This window comes from Epinephelus fuscoguttatus, linkage group LG16 (assembly GCF_011397635.1).
Source record: "Epinephelus fuscoguttatus linkage group LG16, E.fuscoguttatus.final_Chr_v1".
Classification (NCBI taxonomy): Eukaryota; Metazoa; Chordata; class Actinopteri; order Perciformes; family Serranidae; genus Epinephelus; species Epinephelus fuscoguttatus.
In genome coordinates, this window is record NC_064767.1 from 25,166,861 (window position 1) to 25,184,859 (window position 17,999).

Consider the following 17,999-nt stretch of genomic DNA (forward strand, 5'->3'; position numbering starts at 1 on the left):
TAGTTCTAGGTGAGCCTAAGAGCTTCACTGGCTTCCTATCATTATTAGCTTAATGACAAACCTATTATGTCCTCAGCGACCTGTGGAGCCAGAGGGTGGTGTTTCAGAGAGCTCCAACTGTGACCACAGGCCTAGAGTTAGTCAAACAGGACTCTGCTGCACCAACACCTGCTGCGACATTGACATATTGACAACATGCCACATGATGAGTCTGACTGAATGTAATTAATTGTGCAGTCCAAGCTGGCTAAACTTGTTCTACCCCTCTTTCAGCTGCTAAACAGAGGTAAAGGAAAACAAAATGGGTAAAATGTGATACTCCATGTATCAGAAGTGCATATGCCTCAGCACTGCTGTTGATGTTAAAGTTTAGCACAAACATATCCAACAATGGTACTGCAGCAGGCTTCTTTTCCATTTCAATGAGGCTACTGTGTTGGCTCCACAGGGGTCCCGCTGCAGGTGGATCTTTTTTTTTCTTCACTGTAGTGCAGCACAAAAGTTGTGACTGTACTTTTTTGAGCAGCACAATGTAACTTCATCCAGCAGCTCATAATGATGGCCAATGCAATGCATACAAGTACATACACCAGAGGAAATATCTACCATTGTTGATGAATCCTTCAAATGAAACAGAATGCATTGTTTATCTACGCCCTCTACAGCAATACATCGGGGTATTTTATGATCTGCTGCTGCTATCGGCAAGATGATATCATTTGCTTGAGCTACTGGTTTGGGTTGAAGTAAGTACTTTGTTAAGGTTTGGGAGACATCGTGGTTTGGGTAAAGGTTAGGGGAGCTTCCTCATCATATAGTAGTAGCAGTAGTGTGGTCATGCTTAAAATCCCCAGCTGACTGTATGTAAACTTTACTTAATCACACCTATTGCTCCTTTCTTGTGGAGCACAGGACATTGACTACAGTTTGCCACAGGCTTCTGTCCTGGGCTTTCCTTTCCAGCTGCTTCCACATCATCCCACTCTGCCTGATGTCAGTTTCGAGGTCCACTCACCAGGTGTTCATGGGCCAATCTCTTTTTTGTGCCTTTTGAGCTTCATCTAAGGGCCTGCCTGGTGGTGCTGGCAGTGTGTTTCAGGATGGTGTGGCTGATCCCTCGCCATCTTGTTCATTTGATCTCCTCTTCCTCAGGTTGTTGGCTTGTTTTCTGCCAGAGATCATTGTTGCTGATGGTATCTAGCCAGTGGATGCCCAAGATCCACCTCAGGCAGCTGCTGATAAATGGTTGTCCCTCCTTCATTGTGGTCTTAGTTGAGTACAGAGTACTATAGATTTATTGTTGGAACTGAAGAGAGCTCCCAGTGTTCTTTAGTCTGTAGGAAATGGGGTAAAAATGGAAGAACTTTACAGTTGTGCAGTTTGGCCTCAAAGGAGCCCAAGGACATACACCACGGCACAGTGTCTTGGCTTTTGACAAGTGGGCTGTCGTTTCCTTAAATTGTATGAAGCAACACATCCAATTTTACATCAAAGTATCCCATTCTATTGTTTTCTTGTCATGCTACTGTTGGTATGAAAGCCCCCTAAGTTCCAAATTAAGTATTAAGACCTGGAGAAGGAATCAGACACGCTTGATAGATAAACCCCAACCCTACCCCTAAACACTTACTATTATAAAATAAATAACACTTGATGCGATACACCACTGGACATATACTGTGCCTGCAGTATAGCCACAGGAGCATCGAGATAAACGTGTAAACTTGTAAAACGCTGTCACAAAGCAAATGAAAGTGCCTCTGCTTCAAGAGGGGCTTGCCAGTCAGTCTCCCTAGCAAACAAACAACTGTTTAGTATGTCTGAGCATAGCTGCATGCTCCAAGTAATATTAACAATATGCACAAAGGGCTTAGACAGTACAAACTCTCCTCTCTTTCTCCATCACGTGGAGGTCAATAGAACTCATCTGTCTGAATTGTCCTTAAACCAAGTCGGCTTCTAAATTTATTTTTTATTTTTTTTCACATAAAGGAGAGATTTCATGTGTGGCACTACTCAAATCCTCTCTTATCTGTAGAAAGCTTGGGTGGAGAGCACACACAGATCACTGACTGTCTTAGCCAAAGTCAGTCACGGCAAAAGAGCTGTCCTGACTGAGTGATTTAAAGAGGGAACCTGCTTAATAGGCTTGAAATATTTTAGATGGGATATTTGGTGTTGGGCTCTGCCACCTCACTGACACCATCAAGAATCCAGTACTAGTAATGTTTCAAAGGTAATGTATGCAGACAGCTGGAGGCACCCTGCCTCACTCATTCTGTATGTGACACACTTTTTACAAATATATATTGCGTGCTGTGCTTTTGGCCTTTGGCCATTCCTATACCAAGTCTTCACTTAGAAATGAATGGCTCTGCATACCCAGTAACAGTCAGCACCAGTGACTTTCAGCTTCTCTTGTCACTGGATTTTGTGGCATGCCTTTGGTATTATCACCATGGAAAATACAAGTGTGTATCACCCCTGCAACCTTCCTTGGCTCCAGCTAAGTGTTTGTGCTGAATTAGTTTGGTCTTATCACATGACATGCTTGTCAGGGTACAGTTAATTGCATTTTAAATGTGCATTATAGATGTTTACTGGACTTCAGTAAACGATGAACCTATCGGTGAAATCACCATGACACTGAGCAACTAACAACAATTACTTCTGGGCAGACAACTGATATCAAATGCGGAAATATGTGAACTAGCATATTTCTGTCATTTCAGCCATAACTGTAATGTTTAAAGATAAAATTAGACAACTTGGTCCAACTTATTAAAAGTTTCTGCTGTGCTTATTTTATGGACCATGTTGCTTTGCAAGTGTCTTTGATAAACTACATGAAAGCTAAGCAACGTAACACTGTGGTCGGGGGACTCAGCAATACATATTTTATCCACCTAAAAAGACCCACAGAAAAAAACCCAAAAACATCAGTATGCTTTATTTGGAATATTGTATGTCCTCTACCTAACACACTAAATCATTGCTTCAGTTCCTTATTAGAAAGGAGCTGTCTGATAGCAAGGTAAGGTATAAGGTGACTAAAAACTTAGAAGCTGAGGCAGCATTTGCTCTCTACTGTTTCATTTTATGTACATGATCTACAGTATGGTCAAACTGTCCACATGCTTTTGATGTCTTGGAGGATAGTGGCGACACGTTAGGAAAATGTGGGTTGTCAAAAGCCACACCAAAGATGATTCTCAACTTCCGATACAGAAAGTGTTTCATCATACCCTTGTTTGGCATGACCAGCCAACTAGTGAGAAATCCTGGTTGAACTTGAAGGATGCTGACCCAGGGTAGGTTACCTCTGCCCAGCTCCTTTAGTGTGTGTTGGTATAGGTTGTTTACTGTCATCAGCATCTCAAAACAGTATTTTAGCTTCAAAATAACTTTCCCTCCTTTTTATATTCGCTACAGTCACCCTATAGGTACGTTTTCTAAAGCTCACTCTCTGTGCTTCCCTACCATACAGCAGACATTGTTCAGCTGCTCCTCTTTACCTTGCTCCTTTTCCACATGTCTGAATGTGGTCAGCCACCTCAGCTTTGATTCTTTCGTTGGAGCAGATTGTTTGCCCAGAGCAGCTTTACCTTATGTCTCAACCCAGCAGCACCACTCTTCTTAGAAATCTTTACTGGTGCACATTTCTAACACAACAGCTTTGAGTGTGAAGCTTGAGTGAAGTACAACTTCTGCGCTGTGTAGTATAAAGATGAAAGCCACGAGAGACCATACAGTCCCCTTGATTGTCTGTGGAAGTTATTGTCACTCACTTGACTGGTTTCTTTAGTAATTTCATGTTACTTGAATGATTTAAATAAGAGATGGGAAAATGCATAATGATGGATTCTTTAAATGTATGACATCACATGTGGTTTAAAGTGTACTTGAATGATGGACACTGGAAAAGAAGAGCAGTAGTAGTGTTCGTTGATTAAACTTTGTGTATGAAGGAGATGCTTCTCATTATGACACTCCCTGTAGTAAGATACCCACTTGACTACTGGTCTTGGCTGCTGAATGCCTTGGTATTGAAATAGCTATTTTCAAAACCAGAACAAAGAGTGAGTGTATGTAGTATGTCTCTTCAAAGAAACGAGATTATTTTCCTCATGCTTTTATTGTGTGGTTTTATTCCAAAAGGAATGAACTTCATTCAAATGGTAGCTAGACGCTTCTGAGAAGAGTGGAAGCGGTTTGTTTATAAATACTTTCTTATTCAGAAAAGACCATTTATTTCCTCTAAACCTCTTTGTTGTCCCAGTTAGCTGGAGCAAAGCAGAGTGGTTCGTTAACAAAGAAGCTGTGGACTCCTGTAGGGAGACGCAGTCCGTCCTTGACCTGTTCAGGATGAAGCGCTCTGAGAAGGGAACTGATCTACTTTAGACGGATTTCAGGAAAGACAGACAGGCAGAGACAGACACAGTGCCCTGGTGGCCCACTGCATCTTGGGAACTGTCAGAGGAGATAGAGAGAAAGCCTTCGAAAAGCTGCCGACCTGTGACCTGTATCTCTCTTACTGACAGTTAGGATTTGGTTTATGCATTCGCAGACACATCATCGTCACACGCGCACACATCCACTCACTGACACATGCGTAAGAACGTACGTACACCCGTACGCGCACACACAACCTTTATTTGCACTTAGGTACAAGGATTTTTGAATGTTATTTTCTTCAGCGCTTTATCTTAATGTGTATTTAAATGGATTTATGGAAATGAATTACACTATTGTGGCATCGTTTATGCATTAGGAGAGGGAAAAAAAATATTCGTCACATCAGCCAGATTCCAAAGCATCTCTCGCCAGCAGGCAAACAGCTAAATGTGCAATGAAAAAAAATCCATCTGTTTATCTTCCATATATGTAGTTTGGGCCTGCTCCAGCCCTGGTAATGGAAACGAATGCCGTGTGCATGTTGGTATCTGTGTGTTTGTATCTCTGTGTTTATGCTAAACAAGAAAAGGGGAAAAAAAAGCAGTACCGTTATTTGACTGTAGCCATGTCACTTTACTTTTATGATGATAAATGTTGTGCACAGCAAATTCTGCATTATGTTGTACAGCGACACAAGATAGTGCCACTCCCTGAAACCAAAACACCAAAATAAAAATGATGCTGTATGTAAATACTAAAACCAGATAACTTTCACCATTCACAGTATCAAACGAATGTTTTGAAGAGCTTTTTAAACTTAATTTAGTTGCTCCACTAAATTGATTATCATGTAAAGTCATTTGAGAGAAAATTAGAGTAATGATGAATGGGGAGTGATGTGGAGTTTTTGTTTCTTTGTTTTGCTGAAAATAAAGTCGTTCCATCACACCACCATGCAGTGACGTTTTCAGATTTCATTTTACAACACAAAGTGTGAATTATTTCCTGTTAGTGGACTGTTTTATCAGCTTGAGTAGTGTTTTTTTCAGTGGTTCCCACAGAATTAGATTTTAATTGTGTGTGTACAGGGGTGCATGCACTGCATACTTTCTGTTGTCATTGCACAGGTTAGACCCAGAGCTGGCGGAGGGAGTGCAGGCTGCTGTGGTTAGCCAATTCTGGTGGCTTAATTCTCAGTCATTGTGTTTGCAAAGCACCTCCTAAGGTAAAGCACTAAAGATATTGCGCTTGACTGGGTGAGAGCATGCACAGGACTGTGCAGTGTGTATAGTGACACTGCGTTAGAGACTCCTCCTGGCTCTGATTGGCTGTTTTCGTTGGAGTCTTGAACATGCCATTAGGAGCACTAGGAGGGGCCAGAGGAACCTGATATTTTTCACAGATTATCTATGTCATGTACAAATATCCGGTTTTAGTGACAGTCTCACCAAATATGACAATAGGTTATTGTTTTTATAAAACTTACCTACTGCAGCTTTAAGCTACAGCGCCCTGTAGTATGGGAGCGAGCCAGAGATGCTGAGGTGCAGACGAATTGGAAACCAGCAAGTCGATGCCTTCTCGGCCTATGGAGGTCAGAGTTTACTTCACCCACTCTAACAGATACAGTAGTGTAATCTGATGGACAGGCACCCTGGTGTAACATCCCCCGCTAACACAAACAGTATTGACACCCTGGCCGCCCTCTGTGTTGAAATACTGTACAGCTCGTGTGTTTGTATTGAGTGTTGACTCCCTGTATCTGTCTGTTCTTATCATGTCATATCTCGGGATGACTAAGACAGCACTGTGTTTCTATTTCCGTACACTTGCACACATTAGCATCAGCGCATTGTGTGCTCCTCTGTCTCTCTGTAGCGATTGCGAAGCATGTTTGGATGAGTAATGACATGTTTGATATTCCCAGAACACTCCCAGTTGTATGAAGAGCTCAGGTTTAACGTTGTATGTCAACGCATGACAGGCAGTATTAGAGCTGAATACCTACGTCTTTGTGACGAAAGGATGACACTGTATGTAATGTAGCTGACACAGCTGCTTGTTCCCTCGACTCTGTCTCGTGTGCATCAAAATAGAAACTTGAATTGTGTCCAATCACAGTTGGTTGCTCTTTCGGTCCCTCTGATGCTTCATATCATGGAAGAGATTTCATCTAAGAATGTTTACATTTCCTTTCCCACGCTATGTGCACCATGCTCATTACAATATAGTGTCTCTGCCAGTGTACAGTATACCTCAGAGATAAAGGCTTCCAAACACTCTCATTCCCAGGGATGCAGATGTGTCACTCCAGTGCACAACAGGTACACCAGGTTTATGCATGGCTTGGCCTGCATGCTTGATCTGAGCCAACACTTGCATCTGATGCACTAAACTGCACCTGATTAGAAAGCAGCAGGCTGCTGTAACCCTTGATCTTTCAGCATTCCACTGATTGTGTATAAATAAATAACATGTCATTAGGTGTATTTGCTTGTTATTGTTACAATAAACATCACAGCGACTCTTGAGTAGGGGAAACATTGCTTTCAAAGTAGTTCTAAGTGCCTGTCTCTTTCCAAAGGGTCTCTCCATGTGTGATAAAGTGTCGCCTGATGGCCCCTTAACTGATTTAAAGGCCTTGCTCCAGTCAGGTCAGGCACTCTTAGACCACCCATCTGCTGCTCTCCCTCCACTATTCCTCCAGTCCTCCAAAAATCATCTCATCAGCGCAGTGCACTGCGGTTGCAGTCTTAAGTGAGTAACAGAGACCACTCATGTCCTTTTATTCCCTTTTGCTCTCCAAGGGACTATTAAACCCAAGACCAATTTCTCCTCCTCTCACTGATCACTTAGTTCGGGGGGGGGGGGGGAGAGCCGGCCGGACTTTCCAGCAGATTCCTCCCATTTCCCCCCCCCCTTTTCCCTTTTAGATAACTCTCCATGGCTTTACTTTACGATTTTTACCTTCAAAAGAAACAAAGAAAAAACAGACAAGTCTAGATCCAAGAGGGGGAATGTGCTCAAAGCATCACATGCATCAGAGACTCGCACGATCCTTTGGGTCTTAAATGGAAACAAAGAAGAGCTGTTTTTGGCTCTCTGTCAAGAAGACATCTCACTAACAGTAACACGAGTCAGAACTGAGGGGGGAAAAAAATGAATCAGAAAAAAAATGGTGAAAGATTAGTTGTGGAAGAGGATTTTCTCATTTTGTGGCCAACTCTCTGCAGTCCTCTGGTTAAATCAGATGAGATCTGTAACTGCGCTGAAATTAGTTTAGGTTGTGGTCCCAGGTGTTTGCTTTTGTGCAGGCAGGAGGAATTTAGTTGTGAATGTTTTCCCTAAAGCTGTATGCATGGCTTTTGTTGCTGCTCATACTTCACTTAGCCAATTTGTTATGGACAATTATTGGAGCAAAGGGCAACCTGCTGAAGGCTTATTGGTGTTCTAGTACAGCTGATGTTATAAGAATTGATCAGAATCAGAACGATGTATCAGATCACAAGGGATTGTCTTTATTTTATTTTGAGTGATATGATTCAATGATGAGTCGTGCTTCTGTCAAACAAACATTTTGAACTCAGGCTGCAGGCTTTGTGGTGAACCATCTGTGCACTTTGCAGTTCCGCCACTTGGGGGCACACATGAACAAGCAACTAATGATAAACCTGATAAAGGTATCACCTCACTGCTGATGTCATTAACTTTAGTTGCTGCATACCAACACAATATTCCCACTAATACAGTGTGCAAACAGAAAAAGCAATCAAAGTGTGGCGTTGTGGCCACATTACATTTCTATCTTCCTGAATATTGAGCTTTGTAATTTAAGATCTCATTTTGTGTTTCTGTAAAAGTTTGCTGTTGAGGACATAGTAAGTCAGGTTGTTGTCCTTGGCAAGCAGCCCTGATAGATTGCCTTATTAGATGTAATTATGCAGATTGCACTGCTGATAATTATAAAAGTGTAAACACATTCAGCAGGAACATTCCTTTTCACCATTGCAAATGAGAACAGAGCAGTGGTTCCATGCTGCTGACTTTTTAGCACCAGGTGGCTGCGCCAAGTTATTGAGATTCTACAAGGTGAGAGCAGCACAGTTGCCTAATGTGTGCAGCATCTGTTTTGTACTTGAATTGCATTTTCCTACTATATGGGAACACAATACCAGATACAATGGAGAAATAAGAGGTATCCTCATCTGTCCTCGTGCCAGATGGCAGATTATATTCATCTCACCGGTTATGTTCATTTTATAACAATAAAGTGTCTGTTCTGCTCTTTTTTCCTCCCATATTCAAATTCAGATTACAGCAACCATGCTAAGAATGGAGCCCTCAATTCTAATGCATTTGTACTCAGTAAATGGATCAAGTGAAATGTTCATCATTAATGTTCATTTAATTGGTTCTTCCTTTCCTGAAGGCGTCTTTCATTGCCTTCATCTGAACCGTCAAGTGAAAAAGAAAATGGAGAAGGACACATTATCCTCTGTGTCACGCTAGCTAAGTTGGCTTTCTTTGGGCATGAAATGCTTGTGTACTCCCTGTAAACCGTAAAGATCAGCTCAGCAGTGCTTACAGTTTTTTTTCCCCTCCAGCTTAGAACACTGCATTTTCGAAGGGGAGGATGTTGAATGGCCAGTGTGCAAACAGAAGCAGGCACACTGCAGCTGAGCCTTGTGCTCTCCAGTCCTGAACTCTGAACGCTGAGCACACTTCCCAGCTGAACCGGATTGTGTTTATCAGCAGGGCTTTTATGTCCACATGTTCTCTACATTCCCGTAACCCGTGCTGCGCACTGAGTCTGCAATCAGCATTCCCTCTCTTGTGAGAAATGGGCTTTTATTAGCAGGCGAGGCAGACTTGCCCAGATTCAGCACCCTCTCTGTGGACAGTGCTCAACTGCCAGCTCTAGCACTGTGCGTTCTTTGTTTACGTATGTGTGTGTGTGTGTGTGTGTGTGTGTTAATATGTTTGTGTGTATGTGTGTGTGCGAGAGAGAGAGTTGCCTATGTGAGCTGCAGCATCATCGCTCTTGTAAAATCTTGCTAGCGACAGACTGCAGAGTCCAGTTAAGAACCTATAGAAAACAGTTTTCCTGGGCGATGGAGAGGCAAGGATTGAGTTGGACTGCTCGGCTTCAATTTTTTATATCTGCAGGAATATTACCATACAACTTTCCCAAATTCACAGAGAGAGACAGAACAGGCAGAAGAAGGAGAAAAGAGAGTGATGGAGTGGAATAAGAGGAGGAATCTGGAGAGATGACATGATAAAAGTAGAAACTGAAACAAATCCAGCTTTCCTGCAATCTCATTTGCCTTCTTTCTTCCTGTTACCGCTCATAAATGTCCACACAGGAGAGTGGATTGAAAAAGACTAAACAGGGAGAGTAGGGGGAGGTTGTGAAAGGAATCAGGGCTGGGGGACATAGCTTCAATTCCTGCTATTCTGCCTAAATAGGCTCTTCCTCTGTAATGCACTCAGGCTCCAGTGATTCGCTATGTGAATGCTGCCCATTTGCATAGCCACTCTCCCTCCTGCTTCCTGGCTGGCTGTTGAGGCTCCCCCTCCCTCCGTCCTCCTCCTCCTCCTCCTTCTCCTCCTCCTCCTCCTCTCTCCCCTCTTCCTCTTGCGCACATCTTCTGGAACGGCGCTGCCGATGCTGCCTGTGTGTGAGTGTGTTTTCCTGCCCAGGGCTGCTCTCTCAGGTACTGTCGTTGCTATCGCTTGGTCTCATTGAGAGCAGAGATCTCTAGATGGGGAACGGGTGCGCTACTTGGCACAACTTACAGGTGCAATCACGCCGTCTCCCGTGCGCTGCTGCAGCTGTCCGACAAATGCAAATGAGACTCGGATTTAACTATGGTCCCATTCCTCTGGACATCCTTTGAGACTACTGGAGGAGGAAAAGGAGGGAAACTCAGAATGTCTGTCTTGATTTTCTGAAGAAATTCACTTTGCACCGGTGCTATCAGTCTCTCCTGAAGTTGGCTCTCTTTTTTTTCCCTGCAGTTGCATTTTTTGGAATATTAACAGTTTTTGGTGGGAAAATGTTTCTAATTTTGTGAGGGCTCAACAGAAGGAGAAAGAGAGAAACAGAGAGAATAAGGGAACTCGGGGAATTGGAGCAAGCTGGGATTTCTCCACTGCTGTTTTAGGTTGCCCTAATTTCTTGAGTGAATGTTTTTGATTGTTTCTGTATGATGATTTATGATACCTCTTTACCTTCCTGGTTGCTGCTACGGATTTCCTAACTCAGTGGAGAACAGCAAGAGGCTTTTTCTTCTTCTTCTTCTTTTTTTTTTTTTAATCACACCGACATTTTGTGTGGTGTCCCTTTTTGCTTTTTTTTTTTCTTCTTTCTCTGTGGATCTGTGCAAGTGTCTCTGGGCATAGTGAGATTTGGCAAGGTGAAAAGTATGGGGCTGTAAGGCTCACTGAAGTTCCACCTTGATCTGAAGCCTCATCTGGCCACTCAGGGAAGATGTTCGGAGGCTGGAGGACACAGTTTGCTCCCCCAAGGCCCGTAGCAGAGCCCTTAAACCGGAATTCAGCTTCACTCACCCACCTGGCCTTGTGGATCACTGCCCTGGCCCTGGGCTTTGTGGCAGGGTCAGAACCAGGTGCTGTAGAGAGTCTCCACCACATTCACCTCTCCCATGGAAACAAGCGTCACCATATTGTGCCTATTGCTATCCACAGATCACCTGCATCCCTAAGAGCAGGGCACAGTAAGTATTTCATTGTCTCACCGTCAGTACATCCTCTGCGTACAGTAACTTCTTGAGCAGTTGTTTTAGGTTTTATCAGTGCCGTTGACTTTTAGCAATCTTCATTCACTCTCTGGTGTATCTCACTGCCGATTCAAGCCTAAATATCATTTGCTATTGTTGACTTTCTTTCTGTATTCAAGATTCCCCTTCTCAAGACAAATAGCGAGTCTAGCTCAGATCCATCCCCTTTTTTCTGTCTCAGCAAAGTGCCCTCTGTCTCCTTGTCTGAGATTAGCCATATCCCTATCTCCAGATGCTCCACTGTGTCCAGATTAGACAGGATTAGAACGTTGTGGCGCTCCATGTTGCCCCTGGGTGTTTGGAAGAGACAAAGATGTGTTGCTTCCAGCTCTGCAGGGCGTCGAGCCGCTCCTGGCCTCTGCCCAGTGTGGAGTGTGGATGAGGCCTCTTTTACCCTGTGTGGCAAGAAGGTTCATGACACAGGCATTAAGAGTGAGGAAGGAGGAGAAACTAGGAAGAATCTCAACTAGGAGGAATTATATAACCTCACCCCAAGTATTCATGGTAGACTGCAGTATGCTCACCTCAATACAGTATGTGTGAGAATGATTTTTGAAATACTGCAGTTTGTTTTTTTTTTCTTCTCCCACTTCTTTTGCCGTACTTGTTTCCACTTGGATTTTTCACCCCGTGAATTTCACCTAGAGTTATGGGTGATGCCATTTAAGATTGAGGCAGTATGACATGCAGAAGACTAAAATACTCCTTTTCTTTAGTCATCATACTGCCCAGGCATTTTTGAGTGACGTAATCACTACTGGTGTAACACTGACGTAATGCCGAGGTACCCTGGCTTCCAATGAGTAGACACAGCTTAATAATGTACAACAAATCTCCGCTGTGATGTTACGAATCCTCAAATATGAAAGTGCAGCATTAATTTGTGAGGGATAACATCACTGCAGAGCAGCACTGGCATTTCGAGGATGTGTTTATTGGACACAGGAGCAGCTCAAAAACCAAACTGGAGCCTGGATCACTGAGCAGTTAGAGCCCTATGAACAGGGGAGTTGGTGCTCCACAGTGATGATGAGGGAGATGGGAGGTTTGCTGGCCCACTGAGACAACAAGAGAGGCAATTAGGCCACTCTGCCGTGACCTGTCTGGAGCGGACAACGCTCAGCTCGCCTCCTGCTCTCCCTCAGGACCCTGGGGGGCAGGTGGTGCTTTCAGGCACATTCCACGACTTAATATCACAGTGAGCCTTGCTTATGATGAGTTGCTTATGAGAGAGAGAGCTTGCGCGGGGGGAGGCAAAGAAAAGCTTTCTCAGTAACATGATTACATTTTTGGTTGATCAGCGCACGGAGGGTGCATAAATGCAAAATGGGAGACACGCTGTTCAACATGGTACCTGGCTCCAGGACAAAGCCTGCTGTTGTAAGAGCCCCAGTGCTGTTGTCTTAGCTGTGCTGCAATTGGTTTAATTTTCATGGGGCTTGTTCCTTACATGGGGTGTCTCTTCACTGCAGCAATTACACGTGCACAGCTCAATTTTTTCAGTCTCATTTGTGAATGCAAGAACCAAAGCCCCTTGGGTTTGATTCTGCAGTTTTTAACAGTTTCTTTTTTGCTTTGTATCTACAATTTATATGTATTAAACAACAGTAAGTGGCCTTATGTTCTCCTCAGTTGCTCTCTTTCTCACCGTGTCTCTGCCCCCACCCCTATGTGTCTCTCTGCCATACTGTTTGGTGTCACCGTCAATGTTAAAATCTAATCCTATTTGCAATACTTACGTAACTGTACCTGCCTTTCACCATTATTGTCACAGTGCCTTTAACATTGTCTCAAGTGATTAGACCAAACAAAGCTAATAGAGTGCCGACAGTTAGTTCAATATGCAAATTGCCTCCATTTCATGAAAATGTAGCTAAAATTAGTATCTCCTGCTGCCCCAATGGTGGGCTATCCATCCATTTTTCTAGATATTCCCCAAGACATGAGTGCAAAATCCCTGTAAGTGATTTAATAGGAAAACACACATTACTCTCAATATTCAGTGTATCAGCATACTGTAAGATAAACCGTGCTGTATTTCCGTTGTATTGAACTTGTATGTCTGTCATTGATTTATGTGGAAAGAAGAAGAAAATTACCATGGTCAGGATGTATGAAATTGAGTTGGAGTGTGATGCATTGTTTGTTTAGGGCTAGCAGTAATGAGGTTCAGACAGTATCAACTCTGAGGAGCAGACATACCATTCATCATGAATAGACTCCCAGAGGTGATAGTCCTCTTTTCCCAGAGATGGATACCATACTCGATATGCTGGATAACTAGGTTATCATATTTTTTTCTGTACCTGCTGTTCTTAATCATTGAAAGTGGATAGATGATCCGATCAATAGGAAAAGTGTTTCAGGGCCATGATTCCTCAGTGGTTAATGGGGAAGGTAGACTTTCTGTGGATTTCTGTAGATTATCTGCTTCTGCCTTCTACTGGTTATTGCAGAAGATAGTGATCTGCAGTTCCCACTATGTGAGGAAATATACAGTGCCTTCCACGTTCTTGTTTACTTGGCCTATGCTGTGCACATATATGTGTGCCATCATCTTAGAATCATAACCCATATGTTTACTATGGGGAAGTCAACCTCCAGATCCATGATGATTATGTGATGTACTCAACACGTCCCAAGAAAGACCCCCCAACACCTGCTCCATCAAGTGCTGCACAAACAGCTTTTGTATTTCCAAACTCTGTAGTTTGATCAAAGCTGGAGAAGCAATTTAAGTGATTATAATCAATTTTAAAGCTCCCCACCTTCAGAGTTAATGGTTGAATGGATTAGAGACAGTGATCGTCTGTGCTCGCCCTGCTGCAGAGAACAGATGAGTACAGGAAGAGAAAGACAGAGGGAAGAAATAAAATAAGATAGAGAATGAAGAACAGCAGAGATGGAGAAAGTGAAGAAAAGAATAGAGCGAAAGAACAAGAGACAGAAGAGGGAGAAAGTAGATGGTCTCTGATGTTGCCTTGCTGCCGGTGTGTTGTGGGCTTGTATAATATAATTACTCCCATGTCTCTGAGCTGATGTCATTCTGTGATAGTGTGAAGATGACAGTATCGCTGCTTCTGTGAGGCAACGGAGATGATAGCTGCCCTGATAAGGATCTGAGTACATGTGCCTCTGCTCTAGAGGGAGCAGAGGCAGTTATTGACCCACGAATGAGAGAGTGAACACTGCAGTCATTTCATTCTCCCTTTTCTTTGATGTTTGAGAACACAAACACCCCCTTTTTATTTGTGTGTGTGCTTTAGGTCTTTAGCCTACTTGCATCTTACGATGCTCACTCGCTCCCTTCCTCTTCTCTTGCTTCCGTCCTACTCTCTGCACTTCATCTCCTGACAATTCTGCCTAACCCCCCCCCACAACCCCTGCAGCCCCCCGCTTGGCCTGCAGAGTCCATCCAAGCCCATCCAAGCAGACAGAGTGGGCAGCCTTTTGCGCCTGCAGTGGTCTGTGTGGTTTCGGTGGTGACCAGGCTATGGTTGGCATGAAGGGAAATGAGACCTGACTGTGCGTGCGGTGGGCAGCGAGGGGTCAGCTGAGTAATGTGTCTGGTTTCGGATTAGAGACTTGGGAGACAGAGAGGGAGCGAGAGAGAGAAAGAGCCCCCTCCTTTGACTCAACATGCATAGGTCCTGGATGAGTTTGAGTCAGGGAGCTCTTTACCCATAAGGCACGCGGTGAATCATCATCAACAGTGTCGTCTCCACTGCCATCTCCCTCTTTCTTGTTCATACCATCCGTCTGTCTGTTTACACCTCTGGCTTTCCTTTTTAAAAAGGATTTTTTTTAAAATTACTTCAAATGATAAGTTGTCTGGTCAACGTTGGTTGCTCGTGTTACCTCTGTGTGACATCTACCAACTGTGATGGAGAAAATGTGTCATTCTGCACAGAAATGGAGGAAAACTATCATACAGCACACTGCAGCATTTTCCAGTGTGCAGTGTTGATTTCACACATACACAGCTGTTAACCCTGCAAAATGGCATATTGTAATGGGATAATACGACGGTAACACCATCAGACTACACCAGATGCATAACAATCATCAGATTATCTGAGACAATAATGATGCTCATGAAGCAAATATGTTTTAACAGCAGGATACCTCAAAACAAAAGTATGACAGATACAATAAATTAGGGTTGCAACTTACGATTATTTTCATTATCGATTAGCCTGCTGATCATTTTCAGAAATAACTGATTAATCATTTAGTTTATAAAATGTGAAAAATGCCCATCACAGTTTCCCAGAGCCCAAAGTGACATCTTCAATCTTTACTCCAACCAACAGTACAAAACCCAAAGACTCTTCATTTGCAATCATAAATGTATAGAAGTAGTAAATTCTCAATTTTAAGAATCTGGTCCAAACCAATGTTTGACATTTTTGCTTGAAAAACGATGGAAACAATTGATGATCAGAATATTTGGTGATTAATTTTCTTTCAATCAATTAATTGGTTAATCAAACTCTCCTAGCAGCTCTAATAGTAATGCACTTAAAAAGAAAAGGACATAATCATATCATATTTGTGCATTTGTGGCACACTGGAAAAAAAAAATAGAAATTACGAATGCATGTAAAGTAGGGTGGTATGGAGAGGAATAAGGAAGATCATATGTGGAGGAAAGCATTATAGAAAGAGTAGACTTAAGTGTTTGAACCACTGTTGGATTTTTTTATGCAAACATCAGGACAGGAGGGAGGAGCGATGCAGCTATATTGCAGGTTAGCGTGTTAAAGATGCTAATGAAAGAGCTTAAATAGTTCTCCACAGTCCATTCTGATTGACTCTATGAATGCCTCTCCATTTCCCAGGGGAACGGCACATGAAAGGGAAAAAAAAAATAGATAAATTGAAATAAATAAGGTGGAGATCAAGAATGCAAAAGCCCACTTTAAAAAAAAAAAAAAAAAAAAAAATCTAATCTGAATTGAGTTCAGTCACCCCAGAGAAGCCTCATTCTCTGTCATCATAATGAGGCAGCAGCTATCTCTGTGCCAGTCAAGCCTGTATACACACACACACACACACACACACTCATGCACAATCACTGACAAATGCACACAAGCTCACTGCACACACAAAGAGCAACACTCTCCCAAATCATCTCTCATCTCTTTGATCACTTTGAATCATTGTAACAAGGGTGTGAATGTGGGTAGTGGAAGCGATATGCATATCTGCACATGGGGAAAGTTTCATTCATATAGTGTAACATATAATTGGTTAGTTAGAATTTGAAATGGGTCATAGAGGAAAATATTCACTTGGAAGGTATAAAAATATAATTGTGCGGACACACAGTAGTTCCAAGTGTACAGTGATAACTCCCCTAGTGATGGACTAATTGGTTCTGGGAAAGGTCATGGAGGAAAAAAAACTTTACAGCCTTTACAGCCTGATAACCCCAACCACAGGGGAGGCCAGAGAGGATGGGTTTCTGTGGCAGGCTGCTTGCAGAAGACGAAAATGTATGATTGCCATTGATCATTGGATCGATAATGAGCCTCTACTTAAATTTCACACGTCTGTTTTGGGAGGGAAAAAAAACACCCTCTATCCTCGAGCTGTTCTGCGTGGGTGGTTTGATTGACAGAGCTCTAATTATTCTTAGCTTACAAATCATTACCTAACAACTTTAATATCATGTATGTTGGATTAATGATGGAAATAAAAGGTTTAAAAACTGAATGGCTGCCCTGTTACAATAGGAGGCCTCAATAAGAAGCAACCGTGTCATAACTATTCTTTTTTTGCAATTTACAATTGCTCACCTGCAGCAGAGTGGCAACAGAAAGAAAGCTGCCCCCTAATCCACTCTAATAGGATTGTGTGGGATTTCACCTTCCTCATTGCTCCTTCCATCTCTTAGTGCCTCGGGCCTGCTGGCATGGGCTGATAAAAACACGCCTGCCTAACACCTAAGTGCAAGCTAATATTAGCATATATTTTGCGACACAGTGTAGAAATACAATGCATACCCACGCACATTTCTTTCTTTTTTTTTTTGTCTTTTATATATTTATTTGTTGGTAGATACATGGCATCAGTGTGAGATAAAGGACGGCACAGCTCTCTTATGGTGCTCCTACATTGCCTGTTGATAAGGGGGAGGCAGACCTGTATATAAATGGCAAAGGCAGTAGTTGTGCTGCACAACAAAACTCCCTCTCATACACCTCGGTACATCCGCACATGCAGTGTTTCTTTCCACCAATTTTCTCCATATTCATTTTACTGTATTATTTCTATACGATATGCGGCCAATTAAACAATATCTCCCCACTTAGTGGAGGCTTACTTAGAAAGTGAGGCTACTCAGCAATAGGCAAAGCAGATGTTTAATCCTGCAATTAAGGCCAAGGCGCACTAGTTGTCTCCTGGGTACGGCTTACAAAAGGAGTAAACAGAAAAAACGAAGCGGTGTCATGCAGGGACGACATGAAAATTAGATGCATTAGTATAAGGAATAGGCTTGTTTAATAAAATAATATAAACGTACAGAACATGTTTTTATCAACGTCACGACAGTGTATGTTTTGTTCAAAGTGTTGTTTGTGCTCCATTTTTAAGCTACCCACTGCACATGTATGTCGCCTTGAGCTCAGGAGTGATTTGTTAAAGAAGAGAGACAGTGGAGAGGGCTTTACCTGTGCTATTCCCTTAAACTTGGAAGTAGAGATGCGGATGTCTTAAATCATTAAGAAAGCCCTCCTGCAGCAGAAGCATTTTGTAATTATGCAGGTCTAGTATAGACTGCTATATCATTTACTT

At 42.7% G+C, this 17,999-nt stretch overlaps 1 protein-coding gene across 19 annotated transcripts in view; it reads left to right on the forward strand.

Moving 5' to 3' along the window:
• Nucleotides 1–17,999, forward strand: part of LOC125903859 (neurexin-1a) — a 403,149-nt gene that overhangs the window by 274,821 nt on the left and 110,329 nt on the right. For 4 of the 19 annotated variants that reach the window (XM_049601035.1, XM_049601037.1, XM_049601038.1 and 1 more), the window contains exon 1: nucleotides 10,045–11,135. The exons of the other annotated variants lie outside the window; for them this stretch is intronic. In XM_049601035.1, the coding sequence (XP_049456992.1) occupies nucleotides 10,889–11,135 (247 nt within the window). In that variant the 5' untranslated portion in view covers nucleotides 10,045–10,888. Of the gene's footprint in view, nucleotides 1–10,044; nucleotides 11,136–17,999 lie in introns of those variants that run through there. 19 annotated transcript variants of the gene reach the window in all.